Here is an 18,192-nt window from a genome sequence, read left to right on the forward strand (position 1 = left end):
CACCTCAGCAGCCCCCCGAGTGAATAAAACCGGGCGGGCAGGCCCAGGGAGAGCCAGCACCAGTGACCTAGGGGAAGGGGCTCGGCGTCCCCTCCCTATGGTCACCTCTGGGTCCTGGCTACAGCTGGGAGGCAGGGTGAAGGCGGGGAAGGGGCTGCCCACAGCAAGGATCAGGCTGAATGGTCGAGGGGGCTTCCATCCACCCAGGCACCTTGACAGTCCCAGTGCAGAGTCTAGAAGGAGAGCTGAGGCAGCTGGGAGAAGCCTCAGGAAGGGTCAGACCGGCACCTTCCTCCCTCGGGCCCTAGAGACCTGAATTGATAGCGTGTTGCAAAGAAGCAGAGCAGGATGCCAGCAGGTCCCTGGCCATCCTGGCCGAGTTAGCCGATGCCCTTTGTATGGACCCTGAGCCTTAGCAACTCCTCCTCCCCAGCCTAGCACCAGTCTAGGATCCCTGGGGAGCCCAGCAGACAGAGCCTGCGGTACACACCGCACACCGTGCTCTCCATGCCCATCCGCGGCTCCGTGGCCATCCTGCCTCTCTGCGTGAACACACCCCTACACACACCCACATCCCCACACAGACACAGACACACAGTCCACAGCACCTTGCCTCAGGCTCTCTAATAAAAAATAAATACGGAAAAAATCCCCTAAATCACGTGTGAAAGTTTCCATTCTGCCACGATGGTAACACACCTAGTTAGTAATCAATGCGATTCATTTCAGCAGTCCTGGCACCAAACTTTTCATTTCTTTTGCGGGAATCCGTTTCTTGCTGCCCTAAGACAGTCTGGCGAATCCTGATAGGAGCCGGTTACTGAAGCAGGGGTGTGGGAGGGAGGTCTCACAGAGTAAACTTCAGAATACTTTATTGGCTGCCTTGTACAAATAGGAAGCTCCACCCGGCCACCGTATGAAACTGTTCACTGTCTTTCAGGAAAGCGTTTAGAACAAATATTTTTTTTTAAGTTCTTAAATATCTGTAAGATACCCACAAATAGGCTTGAGGCATCAATTATAACATTGTATCAACAACAACAACAAAAACCTTAAAAGCAAAACAAAAAAAGACCAACAGGACGCAGGGGGTTTTCCTGGAAAACTGGGGTGCGCAGCTCGCCCTGTCCTGCGCCGCCCTCCCCTGCGGTCTCCCCAGGCCACCACCTGGCAAGGCGTGTGCCAAGTCCCCTAGGAGAGGTAATACACGCCGTAAGCGGTGATAGGCGCTGCGAAGAGTCCTGGCACCTGAGGCAGGGTGCCCGTAGCACCGCCATAAGCGCCCGGGGAGCCTTGAAGGTGGGTGCCCAGGGGGAAGGGCAGGGCGAATGCGGGCAGCAGCGGCTTGGCCTCCAGTTTCAGCTTCTCCAGCTCGGCCTCCTGCAGCCGCTTGGCCTTGGCCCGGCGGTTCTGAAACCAGATCTTCACCTGTGTCTCCGTGAGGCTCAGGCTGCTGGAGAACTCGGCCCGCTCGGCGATGGACAGGTACTGCTTCTGGCGGAACTTGCGCTCCAGCGCCAGCAGCTGGGCGGTGGTGAAGGGCGTCCGTGGCTTGCGGTTGTTTTTGTGTTTTCGGAGGGTGCAGGGCGGAGGACTGGGGGCGCCTGGGAGGAAAGAGAAGCACACATGGGGTACTCAGACGCCGGCAGTGCGCTCCCCTTTCCGACACTCTTGGATCCCCTTCCCGACTCCGTGATCGCGCCCACCGAGGAGACGAGACCCCAAATGCCACAGGGGTAAGATAAGCAAGGCACCGGGGAGACGGTGCGTGTAGGGGAGGGCCGCTGTGGACTCGGGCTCTGCTCCTCAAATCCACGGCCCCGCACCCCAGGGAGGAGGGGAACTCTGCCCACTTGGAGAGGCGAGAAGCTGGTGCTGGAGGCCGCCTCAATAACAGAGATGAGGGCTTGGCAAAGCGGAAGTTCACCGTCCCGGGACGGCCCGGGGCTCCAAGAAGCCTCAGGGCTTTGGGGTGCCCACTCCGCTCCCAGGTAGAGCGAGAGCCTGGTTGCGTGGGGCGCGGAACGGCTGCGGGGTGTGCGCGCGCCCGACGGCTCGAGTGGGCTGGCTTCTCTCTTGGTACTAAGGCAGGGCGGTTCGTGGCTGGTCACTTTCCGAAGTTAGAAGCGACAGCGCCCTCCCGCCCTGGTCCTTCGAGCTGCCCCAGGCCGGCTCTCTCGCAGTCTGGGACCGTGCGACAGGGCACTTACGTGGGGAGGACGAGCGGGCGGCCGGCGGCAACCTGGCCCGGGACTCCGCAGCGCCCCGCGGCCTCGCCTCCCGGGGCTCCGCAGGCTCCGGGCCCAGCCGGTGCTGCGCCTCCAGCAGCGACTCGACACTGAAGGGCAGCGGGCCGGGCCCCGCGCCGTCCCCGCCACACGTCCTGAGCCCCGACGAGTTCATGACGAGCGACGCCGGGGCCATGCGCAAGCCAGCGGGCGCGGGGCTTGCGGGGCCCGGCAGGCGCGTGGCGGGGGCAGCACGTCGTGCGACTGCCTGGGACGCGGAGGCGACCCCGCCCTCCGTACCCTATAAAAAGGCGGTGTCCTTTTCATGAGCCGCTGTCCAATCGCCTTGGCCGCTGTCGCAAGGCCCAGGCGTCCATTGGCTTTGCTGACCCCGGGGGCGGAAAGGATAGGGAGGGGCGGGGCCGCCGCCTGGCACCCCCGCATCCATCCGGGCCGGAGCCCTCCCGGCGCGCCCCTGGCGCTCTCCCTGTGCCCGGCCCACGCTCCTCCTGTCCAGGAGGCTGCTGAGACGCCCCCGGAGCACCCGGAGCTGGCCCAGCCTCCCTCTCCGAAGAGTGGACAGCGGGCGCGACGGGGCGAGGTCGTGGTCCCAGCACCCGCCCTTGACCGCGCGCAGATCCTGCGCAGCGAAGAGCTTGGCGCCAGGCGCCGCCCGCCTCGTCGTCGCTCTGTCGCTCGCCGGCTGTTCTTCCCGCTGCACCCCAACCCCAAGCTGGAACCCTCGGCACGTGCCTGCTTCGGCCCAGGCGCTCTCTCCTCACCCTGGGGGCCCATGTGACGGACCCGCACGCAGACTGGAAACTGGGCTTCCTCCATTCCACCGCCTTGAAGTAGGGCCAAGGTGCCCTTGCCTCCGAGTGCTTTCCATGCACCTGTAGCGGCCGAGCGTCCTCTGGGGCAGGGGCCGCCCCTCCCACTGCCTGGGCGTCCCGCGGCCGGGTTCTAGGAGCAGCCGGTGGGGACCTCGGGGGAGGCGACAGGGTCCAACCTCCTACCCGCCTCCGACCCCGGGCTGGGGACCCTGGAGGGGCGCCTCGGTCGGCTCCTGGCCAGGAACGCGGAGCCTGCCGCTGGGTGTTAGGTTCACCTTCAGTCTCTTCCGCCCCGCACTTGCTCGGAAAGTCGTCGTGAGACAGGGACCCGGGAAAACCCAGCCGCGAGGGGCCTGGGGGGCGGGGGGGGGGCCGGGCTTCCTACCGACCCGGGTCTGCGGGGCTGCTCCCGGAGGCGCCTGCAGAGGCGGGATCCCCATCCCAGGCTCGGAAGAAGAACCGAGGCCGACAGAAACCTGTGCTTACTCGAATTCTTTTTTCCAAAACTGGACCAATCTTTGGTTTAAAACCTTCTTGAGTGCTACAGAGGAGGCGCCACTCTGCAATCTCTCCTTGAGTTTTAGAATAAATCATGAGATTCGTTTGCGGGTAACGACTATCTTGTTAATATCCCAGAACACAGAAACAGCAACCTAAATCGATTTATATTTATTTTTGAGAAACTAAAGTTGCTTTAATGAAATCCAGCTTTTGGGGAGAGTGAAACCGTCTAGCTCAGCCAGAAAAATTCAATTAGAAAGTTTTTTTTCTCCATGCAAATGTAGAAGCAAGGCTGAAAGGGGCCCTCAGCCCGGCCCCAGGGCCAGGCCTGGTGTCTGCTGCGGGATCAGCTCTTTCTATATTCCAAGATGGATTGCCCCTTACTAATGTAATAAAGATGTTCTGAGTTGATTGAAGATAATTGCATCATTAAAGCATTTTCTTTGAAGGTCTCTCTCCTGGTAGTTTATCTTTAGCAGGCCACTCACGGGAGTGTTTGAAGAAGAATTTTAATAAGGATGACAGCCAGCTGCCCCAGCCTGCCCCACATCCGCTCAGGACTCTGGAAAGGTGGTGTCTGGGTGGATGAGTGGGTGCCCGAGCTGTGGCCTGGTTGGCAAAAGGGAAGGATGGGGTGTCAGGGCCAGGCATAGGTGCCAACCTTCGTCAGTCTTGCCCTTTCTTGTGGGTGTCTGAATTAGTGTCTGACCCTCCTGAAGAGAGCAAGGCTGGGCCAGTGCTGACCAAGCCCCTATCTGGCATGGCACCACAGGGAAGTAGAGGAGGGAGGAAGGATGCAGGTGGGGCAGAGCCCCTGGGGGGGAAACGGGGGTTGGCCATGAGAACACAAACGCAATGCTCAGCACAAACAGCCTTCGGCACACCAGTATCTCCAGCCCCTGGGGATGGGGGGCTGGTCAGAAGAGGTCCTGGGAGGTGGGGCATGGGGTGGTAGGGGTGAGAAGGGGCCCCACTTCTGTCATATGGTGGCTTTGGGCTCAAAAACCCATGTCCCACGTGGAAAGGGATCCTAGACTCTGTCCCTGGCTACCAGGTGGGACAAAGAGCAGGGTCCAGGAGCAGGCCAGCCAGGTGTGTTGTGTGGACAGGGGGCTGGACACAGCTGGTCCTTCTTGAGGCATGTAGATGCTCAGGCTGGTGCCCATCCCCATCCCAGGTGTGCTCCTGAAATGATGGCAAACCCTTTCTTCTTTTCTAATATAGCATGCAGTACTATGAATTTCCCCCTAGATACAGCTTTAGTGGCATCCCACAGTTTTGATATGTTTCCATTTTCACTCAATTCCAAATATGAATTTCCCTTTTGATTTCCTCTTTGACCCTGAATTAGAGTGTATTTACTTGGGAATTTTCCAGGGATGTTTCTGTATTGATTTTTAGTTTACTTCCATGTCAGAGAACACACTTTGTCTCACATAAGTCCTTTTACAGTTTTTGAGACTTGTGTTATGGCCCCAAATATAGCCTGCATTAGTCAATGATCTCTTGTCCTTGAAAAAAATGTGGATTCTTCTGGTGCTGGGGAGCAGGGGCGGGCAGTCAGTAAGTGTCACTTGGGTCAAGTTGGTTGATATGCACCTGTCACTGTATCATTGCTGATTTTCTGCCTACTTGCTCCATCAATTATTGAGAGAAGGGTATTGGAATCTCTAATAGTAACTGTGAGTTTGTCTATTTCTCTTTAAGGTTCTATTTGTTTTTACTTCCTTTATTATTAGGTTCATAAATGTTTAAGAATGTTATGCCCTCTTGACAAACTGACTCTTTTATCAACATGAAGTTGTCTTTATTTCTTTAATTTCTTGGTTCTGAAGTCAACTTTGTCTAATATTAGAATAGAGACTCCAGTTTCCTTTTGACCATATTAGCATGGTTTCTCTTTTTAATGTTTTTACTTTAAACATAGTTGTATCTTTATCTTTAAAGAGTTCTTCATGCCCTAGCTGGTTTGGCTCAGTGGATAGAGCGTCATCCCTTGCACCAAAAGGTCGCTAGTTCAAGTCTCAGTCAAGGCACTTGCCCAGGTAATGGGTTCTTTCCTGGGTCGGAGTTCATGTGGGAGGCAACCACTGGATGTTTCTCTCTCACATCAGTGTTTCTCTCTCTCTCCCTCTCCCCTCCTCTCTCTCTAAAAATTGGGTATTTAGACTACTTACATTTGTATACTTATTGATATGGTTAGGTTTAAATCCATGACCTTTATTTTATAAATTCCATCTGTTCTCTGTTCAGTCTTTTCTCTTTTTTTTAAATCAATTGAATATTTTTTTATTATTCCAACATATCTCCTTCATTGACTTATTTAGCTTTAATTCTTTTATTATTATTTTAGTGGCTGCTTTAGGGTTGACAGTATACATCTTCAGTTTTATCACAACATACCTGCCAGTGATATCATTCCACTTTGTATATAGTACAAGAACTTTACAGTAGTATCTGGGGTCTCCATCTCTCCCTCCAGAGCCTGATGCTATTGTCCGAATTTTTACTTCTATATGGTATAAATCTCACACTGATTGATGTCATTTGTTTAAGTGGTCAGTTATCTTTTAAAGAGATTTTTTTTAAAAAGTCTTTTCTATTTCTCTATGTAGTTACCATTTTTGGTGCATCACTCGGAGCAGAAACCATAGTGAGGCCAGCAAGGCAGTGCTAAGGGTCCATTCTGAGGGCAAGCCATGCAAAGCAGCCTTGGTACAGGCCTTGACTTGGGAGGAGGAAAGGGAAAGCTGGAACAAAGAGAGGTGTTGAGGGCAGGGGCCAGGGCCATGGTACTCAGAGGAGGGACCACGGGACTCACAGGGAGGGTCCACAGTGGTCAAGGAAGAGAATCCAGGGTGCTCAGAGCAACCAGGTGGAAGCCTGAGACGCTGTCGTGTCTCTCCATCAGCACCCTCCCAGGAGCTAAAAGGGCCCACCCAGAGAGGATGAAAGGGCCTGTGTTATTCTGGCCATTTTTGGAAAACGCAATGCACATGGAAGGTCTCTCTGGCTGAGGAGGGACTTGTGGGAGCAGCAGGGAAAGGTGAAGATGCAGGGCAGCAGGAGGCCTTATGGTGGAGGGTAGGCGTGGGGGGAAGGTGGGAACTGGGGCGAGAGGGTGGGTCCTGGGCTGTGGGTCAGGGTTTTATTCTGGAAGCACGTGGAGGGACTGGGGTGCGCTGGGGCCCCTCTTGCCTCCAAGTCACCCGCAAGCCTACCAGGAGGACTCTGGGAAGTTCATGGACATATGTCGATGGCACTTGGGCAGAGGGATGATGTGGCCACGTGGAGAAAGTGACAGCCTGGAGCTTGGTGTCCCAGCCAGGAGTCCTGAGGCAGCCTCCACCTTTGGGAAGAGGGAAGGCAGAAGGCAGACCTCAGTAGTTCGAGGCCTTACTGCTTTTCTTGGCGCTGCAGGAAGAAGTGGCCCAAACTGGTTGTTGCCAGATACCAGGCTTACCCCTACCCCCAGCCATCTCACTGTTAAAGGGACCTGCCCTTGAGGACCGTGGATGAATGCGCCCCGAATGGGTGCCCGCTCAGTAGTATGGGTTGGGAAGGCAGACACTCCAAACCCCACCTGAGGAAGAGACAGAGGGGTCTTCCTGGGCCACTGCTCCCCACCCGAAGGCCTTCTCCCAGCCCCGCCTGGAGCACCCCAGCACCTTCACTCGCATCCAAGCTTCTGCTGTGGTGCCTGGCTCCTTTAACCATGGCTGGGGGTGTCATCTGGGGGAAGCAGGGCTCTCCCAGGCTTGCCCACAGTGTGGGAGGAGTGTTCAAAGGGACTGAATAAACAGGCAGTACCTAGGGGACAATGGGCAGCTTGGTCTCCAGGCGGGGAGGGACCTGTGGAATCCCAGTCTGCCTGGGCTCCGGAGGGGAAGGCAGGGCTGGGGCCTGGGGACACGGTGCTTTGTGCTCAGGGTTAATGAGCTGGAAAATACAATTGGGCATCCCGGGCTGTGAAAATCGCTTTGGGGCAGCGGATCACTTAGCTGCTAGGAGAACCCAGAATTGATTTCCTTTGTCCCGAGGGCCAGCACATCCTTGCAGAGGCTGCAGCCCCCCAGGGCCTCCTCTGGGAAGACCTCAAAGAGCTCAGGCTTCGAAGAACTCTGCCTCGGCCAGGAACCCCGGAACAAGAAGGCTCTAAAAGCAGACAAAACAGCAGACGCCTTTCTCCTGCCTCTCCATTTTCTGCACTCCCCCCACCCTGTCCCCGCTTTTGTAAACTGGAGTAACATACCCCTGAAGGCAGGGCCTGTGGGAAGGACAGCCCTGGGACCCTGGACAAGGCTCCAAAAGGCTCCTCTGCTCCTGTTTCAGCCCCTAGGGATGGACACTGTGGCCTAGCCCCTTCCCCAGGAGATCAGCTGGGCCAGCCCCACCCAAGGCCCCAGGAGAAGGGTGGTCACTTGCCACTCAGCCCCTGCGTTGCTCAAACACCATATTCACTACACAATGAATGTCCCGGGCCATGGTGGGGTGGGAGGTGCTGTTCTGGACAAATCACAGGAAAGGTCCTTAACGGGGTCACAGGGTCATGGACATGTCGCCGGTTTCTGAGCAGAAAGTGCCTGACACTTCTGTGCTTATTTGTTCTCACCCAACGTTCCGCTTCGACATTGAAGACGTTTTTGAGGGCTGGCTCTTGCGGACAAACATGTTCTGTAAAACAGTCTGACTCAGGGCAGCTGGCCTCAGAATTTTTGTTACAGGCTTCCTGGTGGCTTAGGAGGACGGGCCAGCCAGCTGAGCCAGGGAGGGGAGGTCCAAGGCGCTTCACCTCTCTCGGCTGCAGAGCAGCTGTGCCCCAGGACCATGCCATGGAGAGGCCACCACAGGCAGTCAACTCAGACCTTCACGTGGAGTCCAGAAGATCTGTCGGTCATTTCCTAGGTGGGCCTGGAGTTCAGAGCTGAAACCTTGGCTCCAGACCCCCACTCCTGTGGTTTCCAGAAGCCCAGAGAAGCTCCAAGTGGTTTAAGGAAGGCCTGTGAATCCCAGGGGAGTGGTCTCAAGACAGAGGGGTATGGAGGGGCTCTGGCCTCAGCAGGGCGGGCCCTGGAGTAAGACGCAGGAGGACAGTGCCACCCTCAGAATTCCATACCTACCAGAAACTGGAAGAGAAGAGCCCCCACAGCTGAGGGCTGACACAGCCCCTTCTTGATTCTCCTCATTGCTAGTCACTGACTTTAAAAACCATGTTGTTTCAAAACAAATGCCGCCTCAACTCTGCTAATGTTCATTTCCTCCAAAGGCTTTCTGTTTCCTTCTCCCTCCGTCCCCAGGGACGGTCTCTGTGTTCCCCGGTAATGAGCAACATCAGACTGTGAGAAGCCTGAGGTTGGGGAGGTGCCTGGGAGCCGCTGCTTAGGGCTGCCCATCCACCCACCGTCCTGGGCCAAAAGCAGGCCGGCCCAGCTCCACACACTGGAGGATCTAGCTGCTGAGGCCTGTGGGCATGAATTGGCATGTGAGAGGTACCCACGTTTCAGACCCTCACCCGCCCTGAGCACTCCCCTGCATTGCCCGGCATGTGCTGTCTCTGGTCTCTCCCACTTCCTGGAGCTCAGAGCTGAGCACAACGGCTGGTTGTACATGGGACTCAAAAGAAGCGACAAGGGGGGTCCGAGGTGGTGCATGCAGCCTCCAGACCTGAAGCTCAAGTTGCATTCCTGGTTCATCCTGGCTCCGCTCAGAGGCTGTGACACCTGACCTGCCACCTTAACCTCTCTGGGCCTCAGTTTCCTGTCCAGTCTCCCCCACATAAGCAAAAGCAAACTTACAAAGCAATCCAGTAGTCTGGTCAGCAAGGTCCCTGCCCACTTCCCTCCCATCTCCCCTGCCCATCAGCCAGGCCCAGAGGCCCTGAGGAGGATGGGTAGCCAAAAACAGATGGTTGCAGGTGGGCTCACTGAGAAGAAGCAGGTGCTACTCAGTACTACCGCTCAAAGCAGGGAAGGGTGTAGCCATCCCTGTCCTGGGTCTGGTGCCAATGGTTCTGGCTCTGGCTGCCTGGGCTTTGAGGGGAGACGGTACCGATGGCTGGTCTCTGGGTCAGATGACGAACAACAGGCTCTCTGCCCACTGAGAAATGTGGGTTCTGCAAAAGTGCCCTCAGCCCTCCCTGACCCACCTTACAGCAGGGATAGCGCCCAGCCAGGATAGGCAGGCCGGAGGCCACTCAAATTGCTGAGCCTCTGTGGGAGGCTTGTAATCCTGCCTAATCCTGTTGGGCCTCAGATCCCTGCGAGGGAAGGAAGACCACACATGTGGTCTCACAATGATGCAGCCTGGCCATGGCCACAGGCCAGGGCAGTTGCTCTCACTCAGCCCTGAGCCCCTTGGGGTCCTGGGGGTCTGGGTCCAGGACTGGCACACAAGGCATCGAGCTGACAGGCCAGCTCTCTGTGGCTCATGCTCAGCCTGGTCGAGGTCCAGGACCTCCAGGCTCCAGAGCTGGGGCCTCCACCTTGGGTGGGTGGGCCAGGACCAGGTGGGAGATCTTGGGGCTGCCCTGGAGTTTCATTCACACTGGACACTCGGGAAGTCCATGAAAAGAAGTGTGTCTCTGAGCTGATGGCCTTAGTTCCTGAAAATGGCCAAGTTGGAAGCCGTAACTTGGTGTGGGAGCCACATAGGCCAGCCCTAGAGGGGGCAGCCTCCCCAGCACACCCCTTACCACCTGGGCCCATGCCTGGTCATGGGGAAGGTGACCTCAGGCCACTTAGGCCTTGTCCACCCTCTACAGTGGCTGGGTAAGTGCCTCCACCTCTCCAGGGACAGAGTAAATGAGGGTGGCACTGGGAAGAGGGTCACCTCAGCACACTCCCCACATTCGGGTAACGATATGTCCCTGTCTCTGTTGCAGGGACAGAGGCTGGGCCAGGGAGGCCATGTGGAAGGAGAAGATGAGGCCAGAGGGAAAGCAGGATCACAGGGTCATGAAAACCATGGTTCGGACTTTGAGTTTTGCTCTAAACGTGTGTGTGTGTGTGTGTGTGTGTGTGTGTGTGTGTGTGTGTGTGTCAGCATCTCTCTGGTGCTCTCATCAGAGGACTGTTATCTGCTCTTGCCCAACAGGTCACTCCAGCAGTTGACAGTGTCCGCCTGTCCTCAGGGACTGCTGAGGCCTGACCCAGAGCCCACCCCCCCCCTCAGTGGGTGGGAGGAGGGGGCTGCAATCAGGAGTTCTGCAGGGAGTAGGGGCCAATTAGGGCCTGCGGAATTCCTCTTGATCAAAGAGAACAGGCAGTGGTGTGTGTCTGCAGATGGTTCATGGCCCAAGGCTGGTTACTTTGAAAACAATCTAAGATACAGGGACATTAACAATCAAGTATCTAATTTAATTCTGGTTTAAAAGACCACTTAAGTCTGAACAGCTGAGTGAACTGTGGGTCTGCCTGCCCACTGTTTTTTCCCCAGTCCTGGGGGCAGGAGGCTGCTGGGTGGGTGTCTGGGCTGGAGATGGGGACAGGGGCCAGACCCCAGATGGGGCAGGGTGACAGGCACCTAGTGGGGGAAGCTCACCGCCAGCATGGAAGGCGGCACCTGTCTGCCTGGAGTGTTTGGGCCCCAGGTGCCATCATGCGTCCCAGACCCCTAACCCACACGTGTGTTGTCTGTGCAGCTGGGGCCCGGCAGCCAGCAGCATTTATACTGTGCATGTTGGGCCAACCATGGACTGGGCCCTGCCTAACGCCCGGGTTCTGGATCATTCTTTACTCCCTTGATGGATCCCATTCCTTGTATCCCTGTTAAACTGTTGCCCCTTGGCCTGGCACCAAGTCACTGGACCAACTCTGGGGCACGTGTGAAATCCTGGAGGTGCCCATCCAACCAGAAGCTGGCAGCAAGGAGCCCGGGATGCCGGGGTTGTAGGGCCAAGGCAGAGGGCTCCCTGTGTTCTGGGTCCACGGTGCTCCGAAGGGGACGCTGCCCGGACAGGATGGGGTGGGTATGGGATGCAGAGGGCCCAGCTCAGGCAGCAAGCTGAGGCTGGGTCCCAGATACCCGAGGGGTGAGCACGAGCTTAGGTGCCCCTCCCCAGGGGGCTCTCCCCGCTCCCTGGGTACCCAGTGAGGACACTTTGGTTAGTAGCATTTCCACTGCCCTGCCTCTCCCCAGACCCCGGAGCAGCCTTCCTGCTCCTCCTTCAGGGCGTGGGGGGTGCTGGGCTGTGGGAGGCGGGAAGTCCCGCAGGTCCAGCACCTCTGGGTCTATTAACTGTGATAGAGGGGTGGGGGGAGTTGCTCTCCCCTCCCCCAGGCTCAGGTTAGAGCCTCAGCCCTTTTGCCTGCCAGTCTTTCCCCAGGGCAGTCTCAGGGGCAAAAGGAAAGCCAGGCTCCCTGCTTCAGGGCGCTGTGGCTACAAGGGCTTCGAGGCCCACATTCTCCTTTGTGGGTTCCCAACAGGCAGTTCAGGTTTGGGCCAGATCCGGGATGGCCCCGGGCTACGCTCCTCCACTTCCCGAGGGAGGCCGGACTTGGAGACCGTCGGCTTCCCGCTAGGAGCGCCCTGGAGTGTGGGGCAAGGGTAGCCCCGGCCAGGCCCGGGTCACGGCCGGGCACAGGGCCGGGCTCCACCTCGGGGTGGACCCGCCACACTCGAGCGCACCGCCGCCTGGCTGGGACCGTCGGCTCCCGGCCCGCGCCCGCGGCCCCTTTGTCATGCACATGAGGGCTCCGCGGCTGAGAAAGGGTCCCCTTCAAACGCGGAGTCACCGATGAAGAGCACTTTTCTTTCCCAGCCTGCGGGCTTGGCACAAGCCTGCTGTTTCCAAGTGGCCTCTCATTCATTGTCCCCCTAGGTGCCCCGCCGACAGCCCCTGGCAGCTGCTATGCTTTCAAAGGCTCTATAGAGCCTCGCTGCAGGTGAGCCCTCCTGCCAGGGGGCTCCCCGTCAAAGGCTCTTTGAGACGTCACCGGGGAGCGGGCTCTGAGCGTGTCGCCGCTCGCAGCGCCGGCACAATGGATGCGCCACTCAACGGGCGACCCGGCGCGCCCCGCCCGCGCGTGCTCCCGTGGGGAGGGCCGCAGTCCCGGTGGAAGGCGCCGGGCCTCCCCGTCCTCCTGCGGTCTCCCCTCCCCCAGCCCGGCCTCGCCCCTCCCCACCTCGCTGCCCCGCCTCTCGGGCCTGGTCCCCGACACTCCCTCCCCCCTCCCGCCCCGGCATCCCGCCGCCCGCCCGGAGTAATTGCTCCTTTGAAGCCCCAGCCGACGTCGCGGCGCCCAGAGCGCTCCCACCCTGCGCCCGGGGCTGCCGTCCGGCCGCTCGGTTTCAGCTCCTTTTCATCCTTTCCTTTTCAACTTTATTAAAACCAGCCCGGGGTCCAGGGCTGCAGCTCTGCCCAGCTGGGCTGCTCGCTGGAGGGGCCGCCCGGGCAGGGGCGGGGACCGGCCGGGGGCGGGGCCGTGGCTGGGGAGGCGGGGCCTAAGCTCTTGGAGGATGCCCCGCCCATCCCGGGCTCCTCCTATTCCGCGAGTTGGGGCGCGGCCCCGGGACCCCATAGGACCAGATGACCCTCCCAGGACTCACTGTCCAGAAGCCGCGTGAGAGCTCAGTGCTCTGATCCTCCGGGTTGTTTTGTTCTTAGTGTTTACTGAAAGAACGAGAAGGGGAAGGCGAGAGAGAATTCTGAGAGCTGCTGTGGAAAGTGCCACCCCCTTCCCCCCCCCACACACACCACAATCGTCCTGGGTGGGATCTCAGACTCCAGAGGCTGTGCGGGGCCCACCTGGAGGGGGTGGGTGCCGTTGGACTTGAGCGGGTGACTGAAGGGGATACAGCTCCTTTCCCCCCAGCACCCCGCTCTGCCCTCTGGGGTGAGGCCTGTTCAGCAGAGATGGGGAGGGGGAGGTCGGAGGGGTGGCACTTGCTGTCTGCACACGTGTTCTTAGGGAGTCTGTTCACCTGGAACAGGTCAGCTCTTCCTGCAAGTGCGCTCCTCCGTTACAGGAGCCTGAGGATGGCCCAGTGTGGGAGGGGTGGGGACCCTATAGCTTCCACAGAGAAGAACTGATCTGGCCACCTCTGGAGAGGCCCAGGTGAGGGGCCAGACTGAGCAGGTGCTGCTACTGGATGGGCAAGGGTTGGCTGCTCAGACCTGTGGCTTGTCCTAGAACAGTGGTTCTCAACCTTCTGGCCCTTTAAATACAGTTCCTCATGTTGTGACCCAACCATAACATTATTTTCGTTGCTCCTTCATAACTGTCATGTTGCTACTGTTATGAATCGTCATGTAAATATCTGATATTCAGGATGGTCTTAGGCGACCCCTGTGAAAGGGTCGTTCGCCCGACAAAGGGGTTGCGACCCACAGGTTGAGAACCCCTGTCCTAGAGAGATCCCATCCTGACCGCCACCTTGCTCTCCCTCCCGTGGGCAGGGCAGCCACAGACAGACACAGGGGACACTCCTTGCTGGCCAGGGCTCTTGCCCGGGAGCACATCCAGGTTGTGTGGCCTGGAATTCCTTTCTGCAAAGCGAGGGCAGCTCTCAACAACTCTGTTGCCCCCTCCCCCCCCCAGGAGACAGAGAATGAGGGTTCCTCCAGGCTAGTCCTGAGGCCCTGCCACTCTTTCCTCTGAGCATCATGAGACCCTGCCCATGCTCCCTCTGTAGCCTCTAAACCAGCCGTGGGCAAACTACGGCCCTCGGGCCGGATCCTGCCCGTTTGAAATGAATAAAACTAAAAAAAAAAAAAAAGACCGTACCCTTTTATGTAATGATGTTTACTTTGAATTTATATTAGTTCACACAAACACTCCATCCATGCTTTTGTTCCGGCCCTCCGGTCCAGTTTAAGAACCCATTGTGGCCCTCGAGTCAAAAAGTTTGCCCACGGCTGCTCTAAACCCTGCTAAAGCAGGGGGTGCTGCCCATGTGTCAGCCCCTCATTCCTGGGGCTCCAGGCTGCCCAAGGGCCACCAAACTCGGGCTCTTCCTCACCAGGTGGGGGCATGTGGCTGAGGGCCTGTTCCCCTCCCTCCCCCTCAGTGATCAGAGAGGATGCAGCCCACATGGGATCACCTCCAATTTCACAGGAGACTCACGTGCCACATCTGTGTGTCTCCAGCGGAAGTAACTTCACTTATGTTGAATAAATTATTTCCTTTGAAGGGTAGTGAGATCAAGTTGCCTGCTATGGACACCGGCCAGTGCCATCCCTGGCAGCCCCAGCACCCTGAGCTGGAAGGTCCACGTAGCCCCAGAGCCAGGTGTTCTCCTGGAGCCAGGTGGGCACAGTGTTGCTCTGTCTCTAGTGGGACATTTCAGCTGGTTGTGGGCTGTGACCCTAAGGCCCTGACTTCCCGAGAGCACATTCCCTGGGCAGGGGGCCTGTCCCTGGGTGGGGGGATGCCCACAAAGCCTATCCCACCCTCGTGTCCGGCTGGGCCCACGTTACAGGTGGTGGATGTGTTTTGAGTCGCTGGCATGGGGAAGGGGCAGAAACATCACGCCATGGGGCGGTGGGCACTGGGCCTCACAGAGGGCACGGAGCAGCCAGGCTCTTGGCAGGGCTGCGCTTGGTGTTTGCAGCTGACACGCCCCCAGGCAGAGTCCCGTCAGGACTGGCTGGGATTCTGCCCCAGAAGCTTCAGTACCAGTGTCCCCTCCAGCAGCTGCTCCAGCCTGGCTCGTGGGGCTCTGGCCTTTTCTCCAACTTTTCTTTTTCTTTCTTAAATATATTGATTTCAGAGAGGAAGGGAGAGGGAGAGGGAGATAGAAACACCAATGATGAGAAAAAATCATTGATTGGCTGCCTCCTGCACGCCCCACACTGAGGAATGAGCCCGCAACCAGGCATGTGCCCTGACCGGCAATGGAAATGTGACCTCGTGGTTCAGAGGTCGATGCTCAACCGCGAAGCCACACCAGTCGGACTCTTCAGTTTTTCTTTTCTTTCTTTCTTTTTTTTTTTAAAAAATATATTTTATTGATTTCACAGAGAGGAATGGAGAGGGATAGAGAGTTAGAAACATTGATGAGAGAGAAACATCCACCAGCTGCCTCCTGCACGCCCCCTACTGGGATCGAACTCGCAACCAAGGTACATGCCCTTGACCGGAATCGAACCCAGGACCCTTTAGTCCACGGTCGATGCTCTATCCATTGAGCCCAACTGGTTAAGGCTTCAGTTTTTCTAAAGTTGCACTCAGACTCATGGGGTCCTGCTCTGGTCGGTACCAGCCTGCCCAGGGGTGCATCAGGACAGTGCTGGGGCCCACAGACAAGGAACCCCTCATGTCCTTCCTGTTCTCTGACCTCAGGGTTGGCCCTGGCCTGTCCCCCTATCTGTCCTACACTTGGACACGGTGCCACAGGTGTCCACATGGCACCTTGGTAGGGCAGTAGACATCCTTGAATCCTTGGCGAGTCTTCCCCAGGAGAAAGACCAAGGACCAGTGCCAAGAGGGACACGCCAATCATGGGAAGCTCTCTGTTGCCCAGGGCTCCTTCTGTGCCCCCAGGGCTGTGGCTAGGGAGGACACCCAGCCCAATGCCCAGCGTCCTGCTTGGCTGAAAGCTGACTTGTGCTGCCCGGCTCGCCAGGAAATGCCAGACCTGGGGCTGGGGGCAGATCCCACTGTGGCCTTGAAAACAGAGAGGAAGTGAGTGTCCAGCTCCCCACAGCGAGGAGGGAAGAAAAATCCACCCACAGGAATTCCAGAAAGTGAGAGGCAGCACTGAGTGGGGCGGGGCTGGGGGAGGGGGGAGGGACAGGCTGGGGCCAGACACAGACACAGTGTCCACCTCATGGGGCCCAGCCAGTCAGGGCCAGTGAGCTGGGGCGCAGCACCCATGCTGGGGAGAGGGTGAGATACTGGGGGCCTAACTCCGAGGCTGAACCTGGGATCTGGAAGCAGAGAGCGATAGGGCACCAGCAGAGGGAATGGAGGCTTGGCTGAGGGGGTGAACCTGGGGACAGAGCACGTGGTGTGGCTGCAGCCCTGGAAGTGAGGGGTGTGAAGGAGGAGGGGCCATGGCGCCCTGGGAGCCCAGGGGGAGCCAGTTCTGGGTCCTGTAGGCCAGTGGGGTCCCAGTACCTACCCCCTGCAGCTCCTGTGGCTGTCCAGACACTGTCCAAAGAGGCTCAGAGGGCTGTGGGCTGAGGTCATGCAGTCCCGCCTTCATGAGGAGGGGTGACCACCAACCTCGGGAGGGAGTGGTCAAGCGAGATTCAAGGCCAGGATGGAGCAGGACAGACAGGCTGGTTGGTGGCTGGCCATGCCCGTGGGGGTGATGTTTTCCAGGTCCCCAGGGCCAGGGGAGGCAGAGAATTGCAACCCCAGCAGAAACAGAAAGCCCCATCCCAGGGAGGCAGAGCCCTCTTGGCCCCGTTTTAAGAAAACACGGAAAGGCTCAGAGGGACTGGCTGCCCGGCTCCAGCAGGTGGCACTTCCTCTCCCTGGATTCCAGCAGCATCAGCAAGATCAGCATCTCCCAGGTCCTGCACGTGACCGGCGACCAGCGGTGGCGCGCAAGGCTCTGGTTACCAGAGGGCTCCACTAACTTCTTCCTCATGTGCCGTCTTGGGGTTTTTTTTCCAGTTGAGATGTCATCTACCCATAACATTTACCCTTTTATTTTTTTTTCTAAAATATATTTTATTGATTTTTTACAGAGAAGAAGAGAGCGGGATAGAGAGTTAGAAACATCGATGAGAGAGAAACATCGATCAGCTGCCTCCTGCACGCCCCCCAGTAGGGATGTGCCCGCAACCAAGGTTGCGCCCTTGGTTGGGATGTGCCCTTGACCGGAATCGAACCTGGGACCCTTTAGTCCGCAGGCCGATGCTCTATCCACTGAGCCAAACCGGTTCGGCCATTTACCCTTTTAAAGTGTACATTTCAGCGGCTCTTACAAGGCTCTAACTCCAGAATACTTTCGTCATCCTCATAAGAACCCCCATCCCCAGCAGCTGTCACTCCACATCCCCTCCCCCAGCCCCTGGTGACCATGAATCTGCTTCTGTCTTCGCGGACTTGCCTGTTCTGGACGTTTCCTGTAAATGGAATCGGACGCTGTGCTGTTTGGTGTCTGGTTGCTTCCAGGGCCCCCCACACGCACGCACGCACGCACAGCAGGTGTCCGGACTCCCAGCTATTGCGCGGTGTGGCTTTTCCACATTTTGTTTGCCCTGCAGCAGTTGGTAGGCCTCGGGATTGTTCCCACTTTCTGGCCGTTGTGAGTAATACGCCATCTTATTTTGTGAGCAGGGTCGTAGAACGGAATGCCTTCAGGACCCTGTAGAACACTGTGGGCCGAGCCACCCTTCTGTCCTAGTCCTTCCTTCTGCAGACCCCTCCCCGTAGCTTCCCAGCCCCCACCCCTCCACCAGCCCTGCCTCCACCCTGAGTCTGAGACCTGGGAGTAAACGGGGAATCTCATTTCCCATGCCCAGCAAGGAAGGAGGTTCCCCAGTTCTGGGGCCTGGCTCTCCAGGACCCCGTGCTTCCAGCTGCCCCTTACCTGGCCCCAGCTCCTCGTCCAGCCCTGACTACTATGCACTCTCTGAGACGGGCCCGTATGCTCTTGGACAAATGTCCATTTTACTCCCTATGTTTCCGTTTCTGTGTTCAAGGGACGTCTCTTGTAAAAGCATGTAGCTGAATTTT

General features: G+C 57.7%; 1 protein-coding gene across 1 annotated transcript; it reads right to left on the minus strand.

The window, feature by feature from the left end:
- Nucleotides 1–855: 855 nt before the first annotated feature.
- Nucleotides 856–3,142, minus strand: LOC118669668 (homeobox protein MSX-3-like). Its single transcript, XM_036335744.1, has 2 exons — nt 2,211–3,142; nt 856–1,604 (listed from the first exon to the last, which is right to left on the minus strand). Exons 1-2 carry the CDS (start codon nt 2,422–2,424, stop codon nt 1,192–1,194), a joined length of 627 nt encoding a protein of 208 aa, XP_036191637.1. The 5' UTR covers nt 2,425–3,142; the 3' UTR covers nt 856–1,191.
- Nucleotides 3,143–18,192: the final 15,050 nt, after the last annotated feature.

This window comes from Myotis myotis, unplaced genomic scaffold, assembly GCF_014108235.1.
Source record: "Myotis myotis isolate mMyoMyo1 unplaced genomic scaffold, mMyoMyo1.p scaffold_m19_p_15, whole genome shotgun sequence".
NCBI classification, from domain to species: domain Eukaryota; kingdom Metazoa; phylum Chordata; class Mammalia; order Chiroptera; family Vespertilionidae; genus Myotis; species Myotis myotis.

What these genes read in the sequence shown, in the direction of transcription:
- LOC118669668 (XM_036335744.1), bottom strand. Translation starts at nt 2,424, where the DNA reads ATGGCCCCGGCGTCGCTCGTCATGAACTCGTCGGGGCTCAGGACGTGT. An exon ending in CGCCCGCTCGTCCTCCCCAC is followed by an intron (nt 1,605 to 2,210) that starts GTAAGTGCCCTG and finishes CTTTCCTCCCAG; the next exon opens with GCGCCCCCAGTCCTCCGCCC.